The sequence below is a fragment of the Xenia sp. Carnegie-2017 genome, unplaced genomic scaffold (genome assembly GCF_021976095.1).
Source record: "Xenia sp. Carnegie-2017 unplaced genomic scaffold, XeniaSp_v1 HiC_scaffold_23, whole genome shotgun sequence".
In the NCBI taxonomy this organism is placed as follows: domain Eukaryota; kingdom Metazoa; phylum Cnidaria; class Anthozoa; order Malacalcyonacea; family Xeniidae; genus Xenia; species Xenia sp. Carnegie-2017.
The window spans coordinates 20,238,970-20,262,445 of NW_025813486.1; the positions used below are offsets into that span (position 1 = coordinate 20,238,970).

Genomic DNA, 23,476 nt, shown 5'->3' on the forward strand with positions numbered 1-23,476 from the left:
ATTCGACACGATTTGACCCTTTTAAAGCATCTAAAGACGGCAACTCAAAACACAACTTTACATTGTGAATACTTCCCTTATTCCAAGTAAACCGTTTGGCGTAAAATGTTCGTAAACAAGTGACGTGTTCCAGTCAAATTGTGGCAAAATATTTCACGCATATTTCATAGTAACTTCCTCTTTTGATTTGCTACAAACTTGTTTTCGTGGGTCGCATATCCTATTGTTATGGTAATCGTAATAGCTTGCCGTTGCAAATTTTCGGCGATTTTTTGAGCGCATGCGTCGTACGTGACTTTTGAAGATTTACATTTACAAAACGCGGTGTTTACAGAAATAAGCGAAATTGGCGATAACTTTTTGGCTTTTTACGCCTTGTTGTTGGCCGAAACGGTAAGGTAATGATATATTTACGTCCTGAATATTGTGTAGAGTAAGTATAGCATAGTTTTTCGCCGATTTTCGTTGATAAAAACGAAAACAAATCAATTCGCATTCCATTCGTCTTTAAGAGCAAACGCTTGACCAGTCGTCAGCAAAAATGTGTCTGCATGTATAATTATATTTTGTGTCTTCTTCTCGTTTTATTTGCCTCATTAATTTGATAAATACTTAGTTGCATGTGTCTTGCAACGGATACTATGCTTTTGGAGTTGTTATGTTGTCAAAATTGTTTGAAAATAGCACTGGTTAAAGCATTGAAGTGAACATACCTCTTTAATGTAGTCGCGAGTTTTTGTTAACAAAAACTCCAGCGCTATTAATACCGCCTATCGCGAAAAAATTTCGTGCTTTTGAGCTATTTTTGAACCCAAAGAATACAGCGAATATTTGAAACCTTTAAGGCAATGGCAATAGCACAATCTAATGATCTTATTCTATGAAATCAAGCTAAATTTCTTTCAAAATACCGCGTTAAATGTTGAGGTTAATTTAATATTCCGGTTTCAACTCACGTGTTCATAGGGCAAAATAACGTTGAAATATGCAACAACAAGTTTGTTTTTCTTTGCCAAAATTACTATGCTTTGAATGATATAAAGCTCGCGGATTATAACATGTACAATGCGGTGAAACAAATTCGGGAATTTGCTAGCAAATATGCGATATATTTAGACATGATTATAATAGAAAGTGTCAGGCGTCTAAAGCTTTTTGTTTTTCCAACCACATGCGGAGTTTGAATGAAGTGGAACGTGAATTATGATTGTATGCTGATTCTTGTATTGTCCTTATACGAAGGCATAATCACTAAACATTTTTTGTTTGAAAATTCATAGCGCTTAAACTGAGTTCACCAGTCATCATGGATGAGATGTTTGGTGTTCAACCAGTATCCTGCCCAAATTATGATCAGGTCATGAAAAGTCCAATTGGTAATCCACCTCCTTTGTTGGAATCCGTTGAAAGGTCTGGAGTTCCTGCCATCTCGTTTAATGATAAAAATCTTGTTCATCATGAGGTAATATAATGCTCCTGAACTTTTCACTTTATGTTTTGTGTCTCAATCTTTTGCTCTTGGATTTCTTAAAACCATACAGAATTTTGGAAAGATGCAGTGTGATTCGATGATACCGTCCACTTCATTTGTCAACCATGAGCAAAACATGGAGATTATGTATCCTGTTATGACATCAGTGGATAAACATGGATATAGCAATGAAACTACTTGTGAGCATTGTGGGACAATCATTTCTAATAACCATGATGCCATAGTTTCCCATCTGCAACAATGTACCATTGATGTAAAACCTATACAGACAATGGTAAGAAGAACTAAAGAAATGTTTGTTTCATTTTTTTTCTCTGTACATTTTGAGCTCATTCTTTATTTTTATACCTCAACACAAGGTTGAACATTAGAGGGGAGAGGGGGGGGGGGTTAGGTTACCCACGAAGTGTTGTCTAAATAGTTTTATGTCTGAAAAGTTTTGCGGAATGTGTCTGAAATATCAGTCTATAAACTGACAGATGATGAAAAAAGTCAGTCAAACCAAAATTACTTGCTTTTTCTATTAAATGTGGACACTAGAAAGCAGGACTGTAGCTAGAATGTTAATTTAGGGGTAGGATCAAAACAAGACAAAGTAAACTGTAAATTTTCAACTTTATTTCAAAGTCATCCTCAGACAGAATGATACATGTGTATGTATGGTTTTAAATATCATTCTGTCTGAGGATGACTTTGAAACAAAGTCGAAAATTTACAGTTTACTTCTCATCTTGTTTTGATTCATATTTTGCAATCTCAAGATGTCTTGCTTCTTCGGAATTTGTTTTATATTATACTTCATCTAATTGTCGGCTGGTCATGGTTTTAGGGGTAGGGATTTGCATTCAAATATTCAATTGTGGCGGGCTAATTTCTTCTGAAAGTCAATTCACTTTTAAAAGAAATTATAAGCAAAACAAAGTATATAAATATTCAGTCCACCCACCCACCTCCCCTTGATTACAATTCTTGCTTTGGCCATGCCAATATTTTGCCCCAAGTCCTAGGATGTAGAACACTCCCCAGCCTCCAGTTATTTTTTTATGTGTGTCCCTGTAAGAATACTCTGGTTTGTTATTCATTTTATACATCAACAACCCCAAGAAATTTTCCAGTTATAGGACAAGTTTTAATGAGCCAGAAATTTATATTGCCATTAAAAAATGGTGTAGTTTGCCTCTTGTCAAGTACACTGATCAGACATGACAGATACGTTTTTATTTGTAGATTGAAAAGCCATTCTTAGGTAAAAATATGACAAAATCAGGTGAGAAACAGCAAACATAGTGCATAAACTGGTGTTAACATGATCATTTGTGTAGCCTGTCCAGAAGTTTCCCTTCTGCCATGTCAAATTCAGAACATTATCATGATTACTTTCTATAGAAATCTATTGTTTTTGTGTGAGCAAACTGAGACAAATGTACATAGCACAACCAAAAAAGTGGACTGCCTTTGCCATTGTACATAGTGTTAATTTATTGCTACCATTATTTAAGTTCTGCATTTCAACACTTCATGTAACTCTTGTGAGATGACATTCACCATATTGATCCTCAGCTTTGCCATGCTACCATAGTTAAGTTTTACAGTTCAACACTTCATGTAATTCTAGTGAGAGATGACATTCACCATATTGACCTCAGCTTTACCATGCTACCATAGTTAAGTTCTGCATTTCAACACTTCATGTAATTCTAGTGAGAGAAGACATTCACCATATTGATCTCAGCTTTACCATGCTACCATAGTTAAGTTCTGCATTTCAACACTTCATGTAATTCTAGTGAGAGATGACATTCACCATATTGATCCTCAGCTTTACCAAATGCAATGGGAAAGATACTTGAGAAAACTTCACAACAAGATGGCTGCGGATTATAATTTTTCTAATAAAAGTGTAAGTTGATTCAGTTTCGCTTTTTTGCATAATTTATGTATTCTTGGAACTCTAGCAATCTGGCAGATGGGTGTGAATGAAGTGGAGTTGCCTGTGGTCCCTGTTGCATTCGGAGCACCCAAATGTTGTAAATGGACATGATATTGAAATTAGTTTATTTTTTTGTGGTGGCTTTGTAACTCTTGTTGCAGATTGGATTACCAAAACTCGGTTATTTAATGACAGCAAGGCAAATTGATACGGGCCATGTTTATGGTAAAGTTGTAACACAATTAAGAAATAAAAGAGGTTTACTGTGTTTGCACAGGCTTATGCAAACCTAGGAGACCTTAGGGAGAACTCGAGAGCAGATCAGTGCAAGGCCCAGACCAAAGGTCAAGCTAGGGTTGCACATGCTCTCAAGTTCTCCCAAAGGTCTCCGAGGTTTGCACAAACCTGTGGGTTGCACATGGTCAAGATCTTTTATTTCTTTTATAAAATAACAATAATGCGAAAAAAGACAAACATTTTAATTTTTCCTCTAAAATTTATTCATGATCGATTTGCAACTTCTCTTTGTCTGATTGATTGTTTTGATTGATTTGATTGGTTGAGCTCAGATGTGCTTTGCACTCGCTAATGCAAACTCAGCTCTAGACCAATCAGCGCACGCGTTTCATTGTGTTTATTTTATAAGACTCAACGTTGACCGTTTATATTCAGTTTACATTTGACGTACCCGGCCTTGACATTGGTATGAAATTAGAAGCCTTGGACAGGAATAATCCACAGTCATTCTGTGTTGCTACAGTTGTTGAAATCTTGGGTCATCGTGTTAGAATACGTTACGATGGTTACGGTCAGGATGACTCCAACGACTTTTGGTGTAACTTTCAAGCAGACGAACTCTACCCCATTGGATGGTGTGCACAGAACGCGTACCCATTGCAACCGCCTACTGGTAGGTTTTGGTAAACAGTCTTTGTCGACTTTAGCTCGCTTTGAAATGTCCTGAAATGTCCTGAAATGCGTTTTTAGTTTCAACTGTCAATGCATGTGTGTCAGTTGTAAGGATCCTGTGGTATTTGCGAGTGTCATGTGCAGTAATCTGTGGTAAACATGCAGTTGTAAGGAAATAAACCTGTGGTAAATATACAGTTTAATCCATCAGTGTCGTGTGTCAGTTGTAAATCTGTGGTATTTGCGAGTGTCACGTAAGGATCCTATAGTGTCATGTGTGCAATCCTGATTTGAACGAAAGGGATCCTGTGGTATTTGCGCATGCAGTTGCCTAGTTTTGTCATGTGTGTCAGTTGTAAGGATCCTGTGGTATTTGCGAGTGTCTGAAGCTAACTAGAAACTGCGGATTTTAATAAACTAAAATATATTTTTTCCATCAACATTAAATTGCAATATTTAACGACTAACGACTATAGTTCTTGAGCAATCGATTTGAACGATAAAGAATTGGCGCGGCTAGTTTTCGCTGAAACTTTACAGCGCGCAGGGCTTACTGCAAACTTCTTTTCGACTGCCTGCAAGTAGACAGTAACAAATATTAAAAAGCATGTCTCAACGTTAACGCTTTTGATTGTTTTGTAAAGGAATTCAATGTACATTGGAGGATTGGCGGAGATTCCTGACGAAAACTTTGACGGGTGCCCTCGCCGCTCCCAAACATCTTTTTCCCCTGGTAATTATTTTATATTTGCTATATACTTACGCCTTCTTGGTCTTTTTCTCAGTCATTGTTATTTTTATCATGATAATAAAACATCAATTGAATGTCTCGAACCATTTTACCGCGTCTCCTTTCCACAAACTCCTGTTTATCATTATCTATCCCCTTTTATCATCCACGTCGTTCTTAAAGAACATTATTACCCTGCGTAGTTTACGTCTCGTCTATCATTATCTATCCTGTTGTCCTCATTATATTATCTTATTTCCTTTTTATTGTTCTAATTTATGTATCATATTACTTTTATATAAACATTGTATCACCTATTATTTCATTCATACTGAAGATGGCATCATGAGATGTCGAAACATGTCTATTTTCAAAAAAGTTATCCTGTTGTATCATCATATCATGAATTAAGCTCAGTTAACGGCGGATGTGTTGGTTGCATCACTTCCGGTGTGATTGAAATACAGATGTGTTGGTTGCATCACTTCCGGTGTGATTGAAATACAGATGTATTGGTTGCATCACTTCCGGTGTGATTAAAATACAGATGTAATGGTTACATGACTTCTGGTGTAATTAACATATGTACCTTTGTTAACGTTTTGTTTATGATTTTCTATCCCCACGTATCATCATGTCATCTTTTTTAATGCACATTATCTACAGTAGTTCACGTCCTATCTATCATCTCCTATCCCCTCGTATCATCATGTCATCTTTTTTAATGCACATTATCTACAGTAGTTCACGTCCTATCTATCATCTCCTATCCCCTCGTATCATCATGTCATCTTTTTTAATGCACATTATCTACAGTAGTTCACGTCCTATCTATCATCTCCTATCCCCTCGTATCATGATGTCATCTTTTTTAATGCACATTATCTACAGTAGTTCACGTCCTATCTATCATCTCCTATCCCCTCGTATCATCATGTCATCTTTTTTAATGCACATTATCTACAGTAGTTTACGTCCTATCTATCATCTCCTATCCCCTCGTATCATCATGTCATCTTTTTTAATTCACATCTATCATTTCCTATCCTCTCTCACTCATGAAATGATCATCTCGCGCCCTTTGTTGATCTTCTCTTCTCTAAGCAAAGTCTTTATTCCAAAGCCATCATCAGAAAATATATATAATATAAATCCTAAACACTAGTATCCCGAAGGTGCGAGCTCAAATCTTGTCCAAGTCACATGTTTTTCATGTGCACATAAAACCGTGTTAGGATTTATATATTATATATATAAGCAAATTCTTGTGTATCAAACACAGCTGGAGACTGCAGTCCTATAACTCATCTCATGGTAAAATTTCATATTTCTTCAATATAGGACCATACACCGCCAAAAGTTCATTCATTTGAAATTGGCATGAAACTAGAGGTTATCCACCCTACAAAACCTTATATTATTTGTCCGGCGACTGTTGTGAAGAGCCTGGGACCGTACTACTTTCTCGTCGCGACCGAGCTCTGCGAAAACATACCTGACGTCACAATGTGTTGCCATAGCGACTCGAGTAATATCTTTCCCGCTGGTTGGAGTTATCGTAATGGTATAGATTTGACGGTGCCTTTAGGTAAGAATGTTGGGATAGAGGTTAGTGATTGGTATTGAATGTTCACTGTAGTCCTAGAGGTTAGTGATTGGTATTGAATGTTCACTATAGTCCTAGAGGTTAGTGATTGGTATTGAATGTTCACTATAGTCCTAGAGGTTAGTGATTGGTATTGAATGTTCACTATAGTCCTAGAGGTTAGTGATTGGTATTGAATGTTCACTATAGTCCTAGAGGTTAGTGATTGGTATTGAATGTTCACTATAGTCCCAGAGGTTAGTGATTGGTATTGAATGTTCACTGTAGTCCTAGAGGTTAGTGATTGGTATTGAATGTTCACTATAGTCCTAGAGGTTAGTGATTGGTATTGAATGTTCACTATAGTCCCAGAGGTTAGTGATTGGTATTAAATGTTCACTATAGTCCTAGAGGTTAGTGATTGGTATTAAATGTTCACTATAGTCCTAGAGGTTAGTGATTGGTATTGAATGTTGACTATAGTCCTAGAGGTTAGTGATTGGTATTGAATGTTCACTATAGTCCTAGAGGTTAGTGATTGGTATTGAATATTTAACAGGTGAATTGTATTATGTTTCGTATTGCATTATTGAAAATCATGTAGATTTCAAGGGCCATTATCATGCCTTGTATCATAAGTTAAGTTCTAAAACCTTGTTTTTCCATTATATTGACTATATCCAATGTTACTTTAGGTTATACAAAGAGTTCCTTTACTTGGGACAAATATCTTACGGCATGTCGAGCGATTTGTGCTCCACAAAATCTTTTCAGGGTAATGTCATGATACTTAATACATTTTTTTACTATAATTTCGTACTAACACAAAAGTCACAAGACATTTTAAATGAATGACGATTTTTTAAAGCAAAGATGTATTGGTATACTTCATGTCATCTTCAGTGAAAAGTGGAAGAGATTATTTCAAAAGTGAAGATGTTGTTAGATTTTATTAGCCCTTAATAACCGAGCGCGAGGTCTTCACAGAGAAATAGGTCTTTTTGTAAAGACCGAACCCGTAGGGCGAGGTTTGTACAAAAAGACAAAGGTTCGATATTTCTCAGTAAAGAAGGAGAAAGCGAGGTTTTTAAAAAGCTTAGTATATGGCATTATTTGATCTGAAACGAAACTTGCTTCTTTCTCGTCTTTGCTGTTTTGTACGGGTTGGCTTTCACTTTTCCAGTTTTCGTCCATAAAAAATAAATCGTTTCAAGTATCGTCTGGAAAGTTTAACTGTTTTCCAAGTGCTTTTTCCTTCTACTCACATTTGTAAATGGTTTTTATTTCGTTTTTTTCTCGTTTTGCTGTTTGCATTACGAAGCTTGTTTACATTTGACAGTAAAATTACGCGTTTTGGACCGTGGTCGATTACGGGAAAATAATGGACCGGCATAATTGTTTCTGAGCCAATCAAAGCGCGCCATTTTGCCGGAAGTGACGCTTGCCATATAATAATGATAAATCTTGTTAAATATTAAAAAAAATAAATAAATAAAAGAATAATTGATGCTATTTACAGGTCGATTAGTATTCAGCATAAATTATGTTTGCAAATATTTGATTTGTAAAGTGGATCACTCATTTTGAATCAAAAGAACGTTATCTTTTTTTTAAATATTATATAGCGAGCTTTCGGCTGGCAGACTACGGCCGTCAGCGTGTATTAAATATTAATAGATAAGAAAAAAATTAAAAAACAGCGAACGTCCTTTTCATTCAAAATGTAAATTATGCTCTGCTAATGAAATAATTTTATAAATTTTAGTTTAGAGTAGAAAGTGAAAATGTTCTCTCTCGTTTAAGGTTCGTTCAAATGCTTGAAGCTTTGCTAATGAAATAATTTTATAAATTTTAGTGTAGAGTAGAAAGTGAAAATGTTCTTTCTCATGTAAGGTTCGTGCAAATGCTTGAAGCTTTGCTAATGAAATAATTTTATAAATTTTAGTGTAGAGTAGAAAGTGAAAATGTTCTTTCTCATGTAAGGTTCGTGCAAATGCTTGAAGCTCTTGAAAATCTGTTGTACACGGCCACTTGAATGTCTTTAAAAAAATGAAAGTCATTGAAAAGTGCTTTAAAATTACACAAAATCGAAATGAAATTAACTCCATCATATTCAAACATGACTGAACATGTTGTATGTTTTCATTAGCTAACTTTGTAAAACTATTTGTATAAATTGGAAGACCAGAAAATCCAATCACAGCAAAGTCAGAAACGACCAGATTCTCGAAATATTACCATTGAAAATTTCCACTTTCCCCACTATATTATCTCCAGAAAATTTTATCGTAAAGTGAAGTATTCCTGATCTGTTGTCCTTTGAAACTCCTTAAATATCCTTGATTTTTTTCAACCCAAGCACCGCACAAATCTTCAATTCAATATTTTACTGTTTTCCTATGTCAAAACCTACATTCATTTCAAGACCATCTTGCGATTTTTTTAGAAAGTAAAGGCTCACAAGTTTCGCACGGGACAAAAACTTGAGGCTGTAGATCTTGAACATCCACGGGTTATTCGCGTTGCAACAATCACGAACGTCATGGGTCGAGTTTTACAGCTCTTCTTTGACGGCCAAACTAGATTTCAGTTCATCGAATGTGATAGCCCGGATATTCATGGCTTCGGATGGTGTAAACGGACAGGTCATCCCCTGATTACTCCATATGGACAAAGTACGGTTAAGTTTTTATGGCGTTTGTGGCATGTTGGGTGTTTGGCTGATATATATATACGCTGTATACGTGATCTTCGAGTTTTCAACACAAAATGTAGTGACTTATAACGCAAAGTAAAGATATTCCAGAAGTTCCACTCATCACGATTTTGTATTTCCATAACCGACATGATTTTCAGTTTCATCGTCATGTTTAAACAAAGCCACTAACGAAATTCGAAATTCCAGCTTTGAAAATTTTACCAAACAAAACAGTATAAACTAACTTTGCTTTACGCATTTCTAAATATCAGTGCCATACAACATACGATGAACACGAAAACCTGATTTCTCTACATAAATGTTCATGATTTCGATGTTAGTTCCTATTTCACCACACAACATGTGGTTATAGCTAGTCAATGTGGTTATAGCTAGTCAATGTGGTTATAGCTAGTCAATGTGGTTATAGCTAGTCAATGTGTTTATAGCTGGTCAATGTGGTTATAGCTAGTCAATGTGGTTATAGCTAGTCAATGTGGTTATAGCTAGTCAATGTGGTTATAGCTAGTCAATGTGGTTATAGCTAGTCAATGTGGTTATAGCTAGTCAATGTGGTTATAGCTAGTCAATGTGGTTATAGCTAGTCAATGTGGTTATAGTTAGTCAATGTGTTTATAGCTAGTCAATGTGGTTATAGCTAGTCAATGTGGTTATAGCTAGTCAATGTGGTTATAGCTAGTCAATGTGTTTATAGCTAGTCAATGTGGTTATAGCTAGTCAATGTGGTTATAGCTAGTCAATGTGTTTATAGCTAGTCAATGTGGTTATAGCTAGTCAATGTGGTTATAGCTAGTCAATGTGGTTATAGCTAGTCAATGTGGTTATAGCTAGTCAATGTGGTTATAGCTAGTCAATGTGGTTATAGCTGGTCAATGTGTTTATAGCTAGTCAATGTGGTTATAGCTAGTCAATGTGGTTATAGCTAGTCCATGTGGTTATAGCTAGTTAATGTGGTTATAGCTAGTCAATGTGGTTATAGCTAGTCAATGTGGTTGTAGCTAGTCAATGTGGTTATAGCTAGTCAATGTGGTTATAGCTAGTCAATGTGGTTATAGCTAGTCAATGTGGTTATAGCTAGTCAATGTGGTTATAGCTAGTCAATGTGGTTATAGCTAGTCAATGTGGTTATAGCTAGTCAATGTGGTTATAGCTGGTTAATGTGGTTATAGCTAGTCAATGTGGTTATAGCTAGTCAATGTGGTTATAGCTAGTCAATGTGGTTATAGCTAGTCAATGTGGTTATAACTAGTCAATGTGGTTATAGCTAGTCAATGTGGTTATAGCTAGTCAATGTGGTTATAGCTAGTCAATGTGGTTATAGCTAGTCAATGTGGTTATAGCTAGTCAATGTGGTTATAGCTGGTTAATGTGGTTATAGCTAGTTAATGTGGTTATAGCTAGTCAATGTGGTTATAGCTAGTCAATGTGGTTATAGCTGGTCAATGTAGTTATAGCTAGTCAATGTGGTTATAGCTGGTCAATGTGGTTATAGCTAGTCAATGTGGTTATAGCTGGTCAATGTAGTTATAGCTAGTCAATGTGGTTATAGCTGGTCAATGTAGTTATAGCTAGTCAATGTGGTTATAGCTAGTCAATGTGGTTATAGCTAGTCAATGTGGTTATAGCTAGTCAATGTGGTTATAGCTAGTCAATGTGGTTATAGCTAGTCAATGTGGTTATAGCTGGTCAATGTGGTTATAGCTAGTCAATGTGGTTATAGCTGGTCAATGTGGTTATAGCTAGTCAATGTGGTTATAGCTAGTCAATGTGGTTATAGCTAGTCAATGTGGTTATAGCTAGTCAATGTGGTTATAGCTAGTCAATGTGGTTATAGCTAGTCAATGTGGTTATAGCTGGTCAATGTGGTTATAGCTAGTCAATGTGGTTATAGCTGGTCAATGTGGTTATAGCTAGTCAATGTGGTTATAGCTAGTCAATGTGGTTATAACTGGTCAATGTGGTTATAGCTAGTCAATGTGGTTATAGCTAGTCAATGTGGTTATAGCTAGTCAATGTGGTTATAGCTAGTCAATGTGGTTATAGCTAGTCAATGTGGTTATAGCTAGTCAATGTGGTTATAGCTAGTCAATGTGGTTATAACTAGTCAATGTGGTTATAGCTAGTCAATGTGTTTATAGCTAGTCAATGTGTTTATAGCTAGTCAATGTGTTTATAGCTAGTCAATGTGTTATAGCTAGTCAATGTGGTTATAGCTAGTCAATGTGGTTATAGCTAGTCAATGTGGTTATAGCTAGTCAATGTGGTTATAGCTAGTCCATGTGGTTATAGCTAGTCAATGTGTTTATAGCTAGTCCATGTGGTTATAGCTAGTCAATGTGGTTATAGCTAGTCAAATTTTTTGCACAAAATCACGAGACAAAGTCTTTTACACACTCTCTTACATCAGTTTTCTACACAAAACCTCTGGCACAGTCTATGACACAAGTCTTATACACAAGATCTTTGACGCTGTCTGCCACAAGTTTGAAAACAACATCTTGGACATATAGTCTCCGTGATTGTGCTGGGGACCATAGGCTTTATTCTTTGTGATTAATGACCAGCATGTTCACGAAATCAACATGTTATTTTTTTTATTTTAGTGCCATTCAAAACAAGTTTTAAGTACGAAGGGTATGTGTTGTCACTAACTATTTTGTACTTGATACGAATGAGGGATAAATTTTTGAAAAAAAATGAATTCGAGGTGCAACGTCTCTTGAAAAGGGGGGAGAGCGACTGAGCGTAGTAGAATTTTGTTTCTTTACCTGTGTTCGTCGTTTACAATATAAAGATTAGAGACCAATAGATATTTTAATAGATAATAGACTTAAATTACACGTTATAAAACACCCAAACAAGATTTCAAAGTTTTTTTTTATTATAAATGGTCATTGAACAACAAGACTTAAATTACACGTTATAAAACACCCAAACAAGATTTCAAAGTTTTTTTTATTATAAATGGTCATTGAACAACCAGACTTAAATTACACGTTATAAAACACCCAAACAAGATTTTGAGCTTTTCCTCAACGCAACAGCCATGGAGCTTTTTAAAGAAATGTTAGTTTTATCCTTTTTTTGGCCATTACATCCCATTTTCAAAATTCGGCCAATATTCGTTGGTTTGTCGTAAAACGTTGTTTGGCGATGATTACATCAATAAACATCAATAAACTGCGCATCTTTATTTGATAACTTACGTCATTACCACCTATGAAATATATGTTAGAAAACATAACCAACATCGTTCAACGGTATTTGATGTTAAATAGTCGCTTTTTCTCTTTTTAGCTTGGAGTCTGGCTCTAAACCTCTGAAATTAATATCATTTGATGAAGTCGTCGGAAGAAAGACACTGAGGAAAAATGATTCAAAGTCAGATCACGTGGCTCACATATCTAGAACCCAGACCTCTGCATCTACTTCTGCACAACAGTATAGACCCACCCCCAGTCTACCACAACCCTCTATCCATCGTTACACGAGTAACACACAGTTCGTCGCCCAATCTACTCCACCACTACCCGAATCATCCACAAAATACCCCCATAATCACCCTACATCATACAGCCCCCCACCATATACTCCTAAGCAAGACGATAATCAGCAGATGTTCAACACTTCAATAACATATTCTCCACAACAGAACCCGGAATCAGGTTCCAACTCTCCGACCTATAGCCCACCGCGGTCTTTCTCTCAGCCACTGCCTCCCACCGTTCCCAGCATGTTGGCTACAAGTGGATCCGATGAAACTTTATTTGAAGGTATGTTGATTGTTGCACGCAACATGAATTAAATAGCTCAAGCTTCTAGCTTGTTTAACACAAACATTCAACTTGTACAGAATGAGATACTTCATGCGGTGTGATCTCTATATTTGTGGATTGCTCAGATTCTACCCGGGGGGGAAACGCCATTTATGAATATGATAGGTCTTGAATCGCATTCGTAGATTTTTAGATTTACCTTTATTCGAGAATGATTTCAAGAGTTTATCGTTACATGTTTGTAGATGAAGATCGTCCAGGTTAGTAGAGTCATGAGAAGGACTGTTGGTGTTTATGTTGACTGATGTTTTGACAACCTTAGCGGTAGTCATCTTCAGAGTCAAGTGAGGAGTAAAAGTCAGGTTTGCCGTATTTGTTATCTGACGTTTGCTCTTCACTTGATTCTGAAGATGACTACCGCTGAAGATGTCGAAACGTCAGTCAACATCAACACTAACAGTCCTTCTCAGGACTCTATTAACCTGGACGATTTACATCCACAAACATGTAACGATACTCCTGGGTTCAAACTATTTACTTTAGACTTTATTGTATTAATTATTTAGCTGGTGTGACTGAGGTGGAAAAATCTGAAACGATAAGGTTAGTTTGAACGCAAATGTTCGCGTTTTCTTTATTATTTTTTCATAATCGTAGTCTGTACTTCATTTGTTTTCAGACCTCTTTATTCTTGTGTTGCATCGCTTCTCTTTACTCTTCGCTTTTGCGCGTTTTTTCTTCCTTTTGTTCTTTCATTACTTTTGCCTTTATCCACTCTTCCTTTTCTTCTTTCATTACTTTTGCCTTTATCCACTCTTCCTTTTGTTCTTTCATTACTTTTGCCTTTATCCACTCTTCCTTTTCTTCTTTCATTACTTTTGCCTTTATCCACTCTTCCTTTTCTTCTTTCATTACTTTTGCCTTTATCCACTCTTCCTTTTCTTCTTTCACTCGTTTCTCTCATTCCTTTCAAACAACTTTCTTCTTCTTACATCTTTCTTCATTTATAGAAAATTATCTTCCGTCATTTATTTTCATGTATTTGCCCACCTTCATCAGTACTATTCTCTTCTATCGCTCTTCACATTAACTTCCCTATATTTATCGAATTCCTTTCTACATTCAATAACCTATTTGATCCCATTAAAAGATATCGTATTTTACCACTTTAATTATGAAGTTTTCACTCCTGATGTCAAAATGCATTATCACTCTTAGTCATACTGTACCAGACAGCGAAGGGATTGGTGAGGATAAGGAGAAATGTCCCACTCTATCCCCATCAGATGATGACGAAGATTTGAGTGATGAAGATGTTAGTGGAACAGGTGAGTTTTAATGTCAACACGGTTTGCTATTGTTACCATTCTGTTTCTTGACGACTCAGACTACGTTTACACGATAACGGTACGTTAGCAAAACGTTTAAAAATGAAAACGGCATAAAAAACGAATTTTTATAAAATAACAGTAATACGAAACAGATAAATTTAAAACAAATGTTTTAGTTTTTCCTTTTACATGTATTCACGATTGATTTGAAATTCTCTTCAATTGATTTATTTGATTGAGCTCAGATCGGTTTCCATGGCAATTTAGCGAACGCGTTTTATTTTAGATATTTCATAATGTTGTTTGAATTTTCCATTCAAGGCTCAGAGCGTTTTTACCACAACAAAAATCAGATATACTTCAACAAGTACTGTTGCTGCGGTCCTCTGTTGAACCCGGATGAAGTTAAGCTTCTTCCCCAGGCCACCGAACCAGGAAAGGTAAGCGCAGTAATAAGAATTGCTCTTGGAATGGTCGCTAAATGCGCAAAAGATCCCGAAAAAGTCATGGAGATGATGCAAGAAGGAACCGGCGTTCGATTATCTATTGAACACAATGGGAAAACATATAAAAAGGTATTGATGGACAGCAGTTATTGAAGGATGAAGGGGGAGGGGGCCCATTAAGACTACGTTCACACGATACCGGTGCTAAACTTTACCGGTATAGTTTCATACCGTTTCGAACTGTTCACACGATACCGGTACTAAACTCCTACCGGTATAGTTTCATACCGTTTCGAACTGTTCACACGATACCGGTACTAAACTCCTACCGGTATAGTTTCATACCGTTTCGAACTGTTCACACGATACCGGTACTAAACTCCTACCGGTATAGTTTCATACCGTTTCGAACTGTTCACACGATACCGGTACTAAACTCCTACCGGTATAGTTTCATACCGTTTCGAACTGTTCACACGATACCGGTGCTAAACTCCTACCGGTATAGTTTCATACCGTTTCGAACTGTTCACACGATACCACCGTCAGAGTTTTGCTCCGTTTTGATGTTGTTTTCACACTACTCCAGATTATACATAATTCAAATCCTAACACGGTTTTTATATACACATGAAAAACATGCGCCTTGGACGAGATTTGAACTCGTCTCCAATCCCTGTGGGCTTGGTAGCTCAACAGGTTGAGCGGCGGACTAGTCTCCCGAAGGTGCGAGTTCATATCTCGTAAACTCACTACTCCAGATTAATGCCGGCTTTCAGTTTATTTGAGTTATATTTATTTGAAGTCTTTAAAATTTTTGCTGACCATATTTATCGCCGTCGCGACTTTGTTTGAATATTTTATCGCGTCATTTTTGGCAGAGAAAAAAGTTTCGCCAAACCGTAATAAAACTCTTGCGGTTAAGTGTTCACACGTGACGGAAACGGTGTAGTTTTGTACCGTTTTCAAACTGCTACGGTTAGCGTTGCGGTTTCTTACTTTTTCGCACCGGTGTCTTGTGCACATTGCCCCAAACCTTGACAGTTTTACATCGTTTTCAAACTGCTACGGTTAGCGTTGCAGTTTCATACTTTTTCACACCGGCGTCTTGTGCACATTACCCCAAATTGTTAATGTTTTACATCGTTTTCAAACTTTATCGGTATCGTGTGAACGGGGTCTTAAATGTGTAGTGTTAGTATATTCACTTCCATTAAGAAAACTATCAATATTGAATCTCAAGACTGTAGGAAAATGATTAGAATCGGGAGAGCTCAACGATAGAAAACGACTTTCGTTGACGTTTTAAGAAACAAAAGATGTTTACTGTGTTTGTACAGACTTTATGCAAAACCCGAGAATACCTTTGGGAGAACTCGAGAGCAGATCAGTGCACGCTTTTTTCATTGTTTTTATTTCATAACAAATCTTCAGGCCATATCAAGAGTGGATTCTCGTCCGAAACTTGAACGTTATTTAAAACGGTTTTGCCGACGTTTGGTGTGCTGTGAATACTTCCTCAGTCTGACGCCTCCTACATATCCTTGTCCTGATGACTGCAAGACCGATCGTGAGTAAAATTCTTTCTCTTTTTGCGCACTCCTCACGCTCATCTTGCTGAAGTATATTGCTTGGGAACATCTAAGGTGTCCATGTCAGTGTTCGGGGAGGTATTTTGTTTGGATAGTTAAATCGATTTTGAAAACATTCGCAATATATTTTATCTTGCGAAAACTTCATCTTCGTGGGTTTTTTGGGCCTAGAAGTATTTGACTGTGTACCGGATGTGACGTAAAGGAGACTGTGTACAGGATGTGACGTAAAAGGAGAATATTTTACGTTTACCTTGCTCAACACAAACCCAGATTTATGAAATGCAAAGTAGCAAAAACACATGAAGAGATATTTTTCACGCCGTGGATATTATTACCCAATGATAAACGCTCTACGAGCTTCCATGCTGATAAATCTCTTTAACTGTCAAAAGCCATAAAGATGATTGATTTAGCAAGCTGCGTCATGACCATATGTTATAAAAATATTGATTTCAAATATCTGATTTAGTTCAGATATGTTATGTTACACGTCTGACATAACGATGCTGTTGTCTTTGAAGTAGAAGCGAGGATATTTTGATATTTCGTGTCTGGCACAAGGCTGCGTTCTGCTGTACTGTAGTGAGCTACAAATATTGTATGTTTTCTTAGTAGTGGCGAAGAACTTTTGATTTTTTCATGATTTAATAATGAATTTGTTTTACAATGTTACAAGTTGCAAAATTGAAGATTTCTACCTGTTTTTTGCTTTTGTAGTTCTTGTTTTTTGAATTTTTTTTTCTGTAATTAGCCCTGAATATTCTCGTCTCTCGAGCATAAACACGATGCGCCGGTTGTAAAGTTGTTAGTAATACAAATCATTAATTTTTAATCAGCGATGAACGAAATTATTCCTCAATATATCAGCCATTAATCTGTACTTCATTTAGTGTAATCAAAGGAAAGTATGATTTGTCTTTGTCATCTTGTTAGAAATGGTTAACTTGAAATGAAAATATTGTTTTTGGATAAAATTTCACGATTTAAGGGCTATCTATGAAAATTGCCGATATCATTGTTTAAATTTTGGAAAATTTTCAAATACAGTATGAAAAAATAATCGAAATCATGCTATGTTTCAGTGTTAAAAAACACCAACATTAAAATCACTATGATTAATTTTCTGTGAAATAGCGCTTAATACACATTCAAGGGCAAATAGCAAGTTTTATGCTTATCAACTCATTTTTTTTAAATTTAGTTTGATTTTATTTTAAGATGAATGCTTTGTTTTTGAATAAATTCGATGTTTTAAGGGCTATCTAAGCAAATTGTCGATATTTTTGTTTAGAATTTGGAAATCTTCAAGGACCAAAAGGGATGAAGGCCAAGCGAGCACGCGAGTATTTCGAAGCGAAACGTTCTGGTCATGAAAAGAAGAAACGCGGGCGCAAGCCAAAAATCCCAAATCCTAATGATGCTACTACACAGAGAGCTGCTGCTGCTGGTATCGTGACGTCAGTATTTCCTAAGGGTAACCAAATTCCTACGCCTAACCTCAATGTACCTGTACCGGCAGCCTTTACTGATCACGTGAGGAACACGACAACTAAGGTTCTTCATCAAATACAAGCAAGTAAGTGATGGACTTTTGAGGATGATGATGTACATCATGGCTTAAGAGTAGTTATGATGGACATTTGAGGATGATGATGTACGTTTCAAAGAAAAGTATTAAGGTATATCATTTTTTTAGGTCAGGCAATGCTCCAAGATCACCCAAGCTCATCTATGACAGTAACACAGGCTCAAACTACGGTCAATTCAAACGTATCTCAACTGGGAACCACTTCTCAAACATTCGCTCATTCCGTTCAACCGGAAGTATGCCCAACAAAAACGCACTCACCACACTGCACAACGTCACCACCTACGTCATTACCGACGTCATTACCCACAACTATTCCTACTTACGGTAAACCTCGTATACTGCCATCACCCTATGGTCCGCCACCCGTATCTGTTACTTTGGAACCATTAACAGTCAAAGAAAAACCATCAAGAGCAGGGCGCCCTCCCAACCTTCCACCGAAGAAGATTATACGACCAGTAAGTCTTTCAAATTGGTAGTTTTATTATAGTCGATGTCACCATAGCGTTCCAATCCCGCAAATTTCAGTCCTGCTGCTACGTATATTTAAGATCAATTATCATTATTCATTTCTTCAGAAATCTTTTGTCTATCCTTTGAGTGAATACATAAAAATTTACATGGACAACGTAGCAGGACTGAATAATCGGGCTGGTGTCGTCACTGCTTGATGAGTTTTTTTATTGTTCTATGATTTTTTTGAAAAGCCCTTCAAAAAAGAATAAAAGCTGAAATTTCTTGAAACGCAACTTGAATTTCGTTTTTGTGATCGTGTGATCGTGTTTCCTATCATTAATGAGTCACTAAAGGAATAAATGAATATGAACGAATGAAATCCTGTTCCTAACCTTGATCCTAACCCTAACCCTAACCCTAATCCTAACCCTAACCCTAACCCTAACCATGATCCCAACTCATAAGCAAGCCATCTGCCCTCAGTAATGCAGAATCTATATTTTCTCAGATAATGCCTGCAGTTGAAATGCCGTACATCGAAATTCATATTCCCAAGCAAAACAAGCTTATCTTACCATCACGTTCAAAAGGCAATCCAGTCACTACTGTTGGTGCAGCAACAGAAAACACGACTACCATGTCTGGTAAACCCGTCTTTCAACTTGCGCCAGCAAAACTAAAGTCATTCTCAAAATCGACCAGCGGTTATTCTGGTCGTCTTGTTGCCGTACCTTGTACCTTCGCTACGGGTGTGGATTCCGCAACGTCATTGGTTACTTCTAATAAGCGCCCTATACCCGCATCCAGCCTACACAATCAACCACCTCCTTTAATTCCAGCCCGCGATAAGTTAGGCAATGCGGGCAATAAAACTGTTCAAGTTCTGAGACCAAGCTACATTGAAGGCAAGCTGGTTGCCGCTTCCCCGAATGTTTGCGTAACAGAACGAGGCACGTTTGTTGCTACGCAACTGAACAAAAGCTCTGTATCGTCTTCCGGTGCATCTGTTGTTAACCACGTGGTTGGTCAAAGTGCCGATGCAAATGTCATGATGAATCGAATGTTTAGCGTTGTAAAGACTAATGAAGAAAATAATGGAACTCCCACTCGTTCCCATGCTCCGCCGCAAATCGCACACGTTCAACCCTCAGTTAGAAACTCGAATGTACAGATAAATGATTCAAACAATCTTCGACAGCAGGCGGGTGGTTGTGATGGCAACGCAAATAACTACCTTCGTCACACGGGAACGATTCAATGCGATAAAGCAAAAAAATCGGTATCGAACACTCATTCGTCAGTTGAGAACGCAAACACTGCCAAGGGCAACGCGAATCTTGAAGCTGGCAGCACGGTCGAGGCCACCGGAAGTCGTTTGAAGAAGTTTAGTTTTCATGTCGGCAGTGGAATGGGTGCAGTTACTTCCGTTGTACGATCGGGAAAGCTTATGACACCTACGAGTGGTACTGTTCGTACTGACGATAACTTAGGAGAAAATTGTAACCCATCAACACTGGCAAACGTATCCGACAGGATGACGAATCGTGTCGTTATAAATCCGAAGATTTCCGAGCACATTACGAACCTTGCCGTTAGTGAAATGGCTAATACGGCTGTTTCCGAACGTACTTTGGCTATTTCAGATACATCATATTCCGAGAACGATCCGTTGAAGGATCGCAGAGACAATGCTTTGAGTGGCCATCAAACTTCAAAAACGCATTTGTACCAAAAGAGTCCAAAGAAAGTTCGCTTTGTAGGGGCACAGAAGGATAGCGAGGGATTGCAGCGTGTAGCAGGAGAGGGTAAAGAACATAGGGAGACACTGAAGCGTGGATATGAAGAAGGTAGGGTTTGTTTCAATGACCACTTTTGAGGTGTAAACGTCAGTCGTTACAACTTTCCCCAATTATCCTTATGAGATTCTCTTTATCCATGATGATTCATTTTATGCCAACCTAACTCGCGAGTAGTGGCAGATTTAAGGCATTTTAGCATATTAAAGAGGCTCGTTTTAATTTCAAAATACTTTAAAAACAACGCTGTCTGTTACAAACTTCTAAAGAGAATTTTAAACAGCAGAACGTTGCCAATAATATTTGTTGTAAAGTATTTGAATTTGAAATATTTTCACAGCAATGTCTTCAGACCTGTCATGGATCCGCTGATGCTCCTTTATCTCAATTTTTCTCTCCCCTTTTTATTTCTTTTTAATTTAAAGTTGATGTTTTGCTCTGCACTCTCTCTTTAGCCTTTCCTCGTCATTATTGTTCCTTGTAGAAAAATAAAATTATAACCGACAAACTTAGTGTTCAAAAAACTGCAACATTTTGAAACCAAGCGACATTTAGAATATGCATGATACAGCAGCGATTGAGCCCCAAGGAGACATAAACGCCAATGAAAAAAATCCAATTTGCAGTAGCCGCGAATCGTATGTTCTGTAAACAAAATTTTCCGAATCGTCAACAACATGTATACTGTGTGAATTTCATAATGGTAATTTAACACAATGAATAATATTTCTGTTGTTAATTGAGCCATTTGTAATCAAACGGGTCATCACCACGTGATGATATATTTTATCACCACGTGATGATATATGTACAACTGGTCATCACCACGTGGTGATATATGTACAACTGGTCATCACCACGTGATGATATATGTACAACTGGTCATCACCACGTGATGATATATGCACCACTTTGTTCTAATTTACTTAATTTACTAAAAACTGTCGCAGACAAACAATATAATTATATATATTATGGCTGTTAAGCAAACTATAGGGTTTCAGTTTTTGATGCACTCTGTATCTTGATAAAATTCTTTATTTCTTACAGTTGGAAAAGACGGACATGTTGCTTATTTACATCCGTCAAACAACGATGTTGTCAATTCTAAAAAGGCAAAGCGATCATCCGAGTTGCCGCTCTCGAATGGGAAGTCTGGCACTAGTGACGTAACAAATTCATCCCAAGGGACATGTCCCAAAGCTGACATAATGAAAGGTGTCCACCACGCTGTACAAAGTAGTCAACATCCTTCCGTTAAATTACGACCGCCTGGAGGTAAGAATAGCATTTTGCTGATGTTGCATCTCAACAATGAGTTAAGGATTTTTTATTGGCTTTGGGTACGAGGGGAGGCTCTTCCCGCACTTTTGAATCATATGGTGTGATCATATGGTCACCGTATCGGTTGTATTTGATTGAGAAATGGTTGTAAGCCACTTGAAAAATTCAAAAAAATTTTTTTAATAACGTCACTATGCGGCTGGTACACCTCTTATTATACTTTTTATGACACGTATTATCCCCCCTTATTCTACTTTTTTATGGTACGTCCCCCCTTTATTGTACTTTCTATGATACATCTTCCTCATTGTACTTTTGTACAGCGGTTTCTCTAATGCTAAGCGTCACTATATGTATCAATTAATCTTTAGTCTTTGTGTTTCACTCTTTCGTCATGTGGAATTTTTTTGTCTCATAACCATAGCCGTAAAACAGCACAGCACGCACAGCGGTTTTCCCAATCAAGCCAAGCGTCAGAGAATTCATTATATGGACCGTAAGAAAGTTCGCTCGAGCTTTGGAATCAAGTCATCCCATTCAAGAACATTTTCGTCGCATAAAAAACCCGTGTATGTTAACGCCAGCACGAATACGTCATTTCCTGGTTGCTCTGGTAACAGTTGTCCGTATCATTCTGAAAATCCCAGGCTTTGGACGATCGAGGATGTTGGAGAGTATATACGCTCAACTGACTGCAAGAACTATGCTTCATATTTCATGGATCAGGTGTGGTATTTGGGAGTATTATTATTTGTGTCACTCCTTATCCTTCTTGGTCTCGTTTGCACAAGCAATTTTTATGTGACAATTTTTATATGACAATTTTTTATATGCTCGAGGGTAATTTTACTGATTGGCGATTTCATTTTTTGAAACTTGAAAAGTTTGCGTTTCAGCTTTCATGTGTCAAATTAAAAATTGTCACATACAAAAAAATTGTTTGTCTAAACGGCACGTCAACTAAAATTTGGCGGAAGTGAAGCATCAGAAGTTTTTTGGGCAAATTTTCTTGCGCGAATACGTGGCAAATTTTTGTTGTGCCGACTGTGTTGTTTACACGAGCAAGATAGTTGTCGTATAAAAATACTTAAAGATGTTAAATATTTTTTAAATAGTTGTTAGTTGGTAGATGTTAAATAGCTAAAGTTGTTCTATTTTTTCTAGGAAATCGACGGAGAGTCCTTACTCATGTTAACACGAAGTACACTGATGCAATTTACCAATATGAAACTGGGCCCGACAATGAAACTGAGCAATTACATTGCGCAACTCCGAGCTCGTGTTGGCATGTCAAAAATGACGTAATTTTGTCGTAGAGAGTTTGTTTTTTTGTTTTGAAGAAGCGTTTAAAACGTATTCACTCCTTTTTGCGATTTCTTTCCCGTTTTCAGCTACGAGATGCTTCTTTCTTTTTAAAGTTTCGATAAATGTTTTTTAATTTTTCCTACAATCGTTGAAGAACTTTGTAAACAATGCATTTGTTTTTGTGTTTTTTTAATGCCTTCGCAAACAACATGATTTAATTTCCTCGAAGCAACGAGCTAACTTCCTCGAAAATGAAAAAATGTGTTCAAAACAATGGTCGGCGTCGACTGGTAGCTTCTAAACTAACAGCAAATAATGCACACAGTTTTAGGTCTGTAATAGAGCAGTCCAATCTGTTCCCATTTAGGGCTTTCACAAGCTTCTCTTCCTTCTTAGACTGTTGGCTCAAGAACATGGTGGTTGACCGAGAAATTGTTTATATTTATCTTTTGCATTCCATTCCCTTTTTATTGGTTGCAATTAGAGTCGGGCTGGGGTTCTATTTTAGTCAGTAATAAGGTGGGAGGCTGA

The 23,476-nt window shown here is 37.1% G+C and overlaps 1 protein-coding gene across 1 annotated transcript; it reads left to right on the forward strand.

Annotated features, from left to right (window-relative positions):
- The first annotated feature begins 290 nt into the window (after positions 1 to 290).
- Positions 291 to 23,117, forward strand: LOC124448582. Its single transcript, XM_046999545.1, has 22 exons — positions 291 to 393; positions 1,281 to 1,462; positions 1,542 to 1,766; positions 2,720 to 2,759; positions 3,280 to 3,392; positions 4,095 to 4,332; positions 4,976 to 5,064; positions 6,403 to 6,649; positions 7,342 to 7,421; positions 9,093 to 9,321; positions 11,969 to 11,999; positions 12,663 to 13,138; positions 13,708 to 13,744; positions 14,360 to 14,469; positions 14,794 to 15,047; positions 16,353 to 16,488; positions 17,805 to 18,089; positions 18,210 to 18,562; positions 19,069 to 20,407; positions 21,407 to 21,634; positions 22,065 to 22,366; positions 22,805 to 23,117. The coding sequence occupies exons 2-22, from the start codon at positions 1,307 to 1,309 to the stop codon at positions 22,943 to 22,945; spliced, it is 5,109 nt and encodes a 1,702-aa protein (XP_046855501.1). The 5' UTR covers positions 291 to 393; positions 1,281 to 1,306; the 3' UTR covers positions 22,946 to 23,117.
- The last annotated feature ends 359 nt before the right edge of the window (positions 23,118 to 23,476 follow it).

Bases quoted from the DNA above. Each gene is read 5' to 3' on its own strand.
- LOC124448582 (XM_046999545.1), top strand. From the start codon at position 1,307: ATGGATGAGATGTTTGGTGTTCAACCAGTATCCTGCCCAAATTATGAT. The intron at 5,065-6,402 runs GTAATTATTTTA...TCTTCAATATAG, and splicing joins CCAAACATCTTTTTCCCCTG to GACCATACACCGCCAAAAGT. The intron at 18,563-19,068 runs GTAAGTCTTTCA...ATATTTTCTCAG, and splicing joins CGAAGAAGATTATACGACCA to ATAATGCCTGCAGTTGAAAT.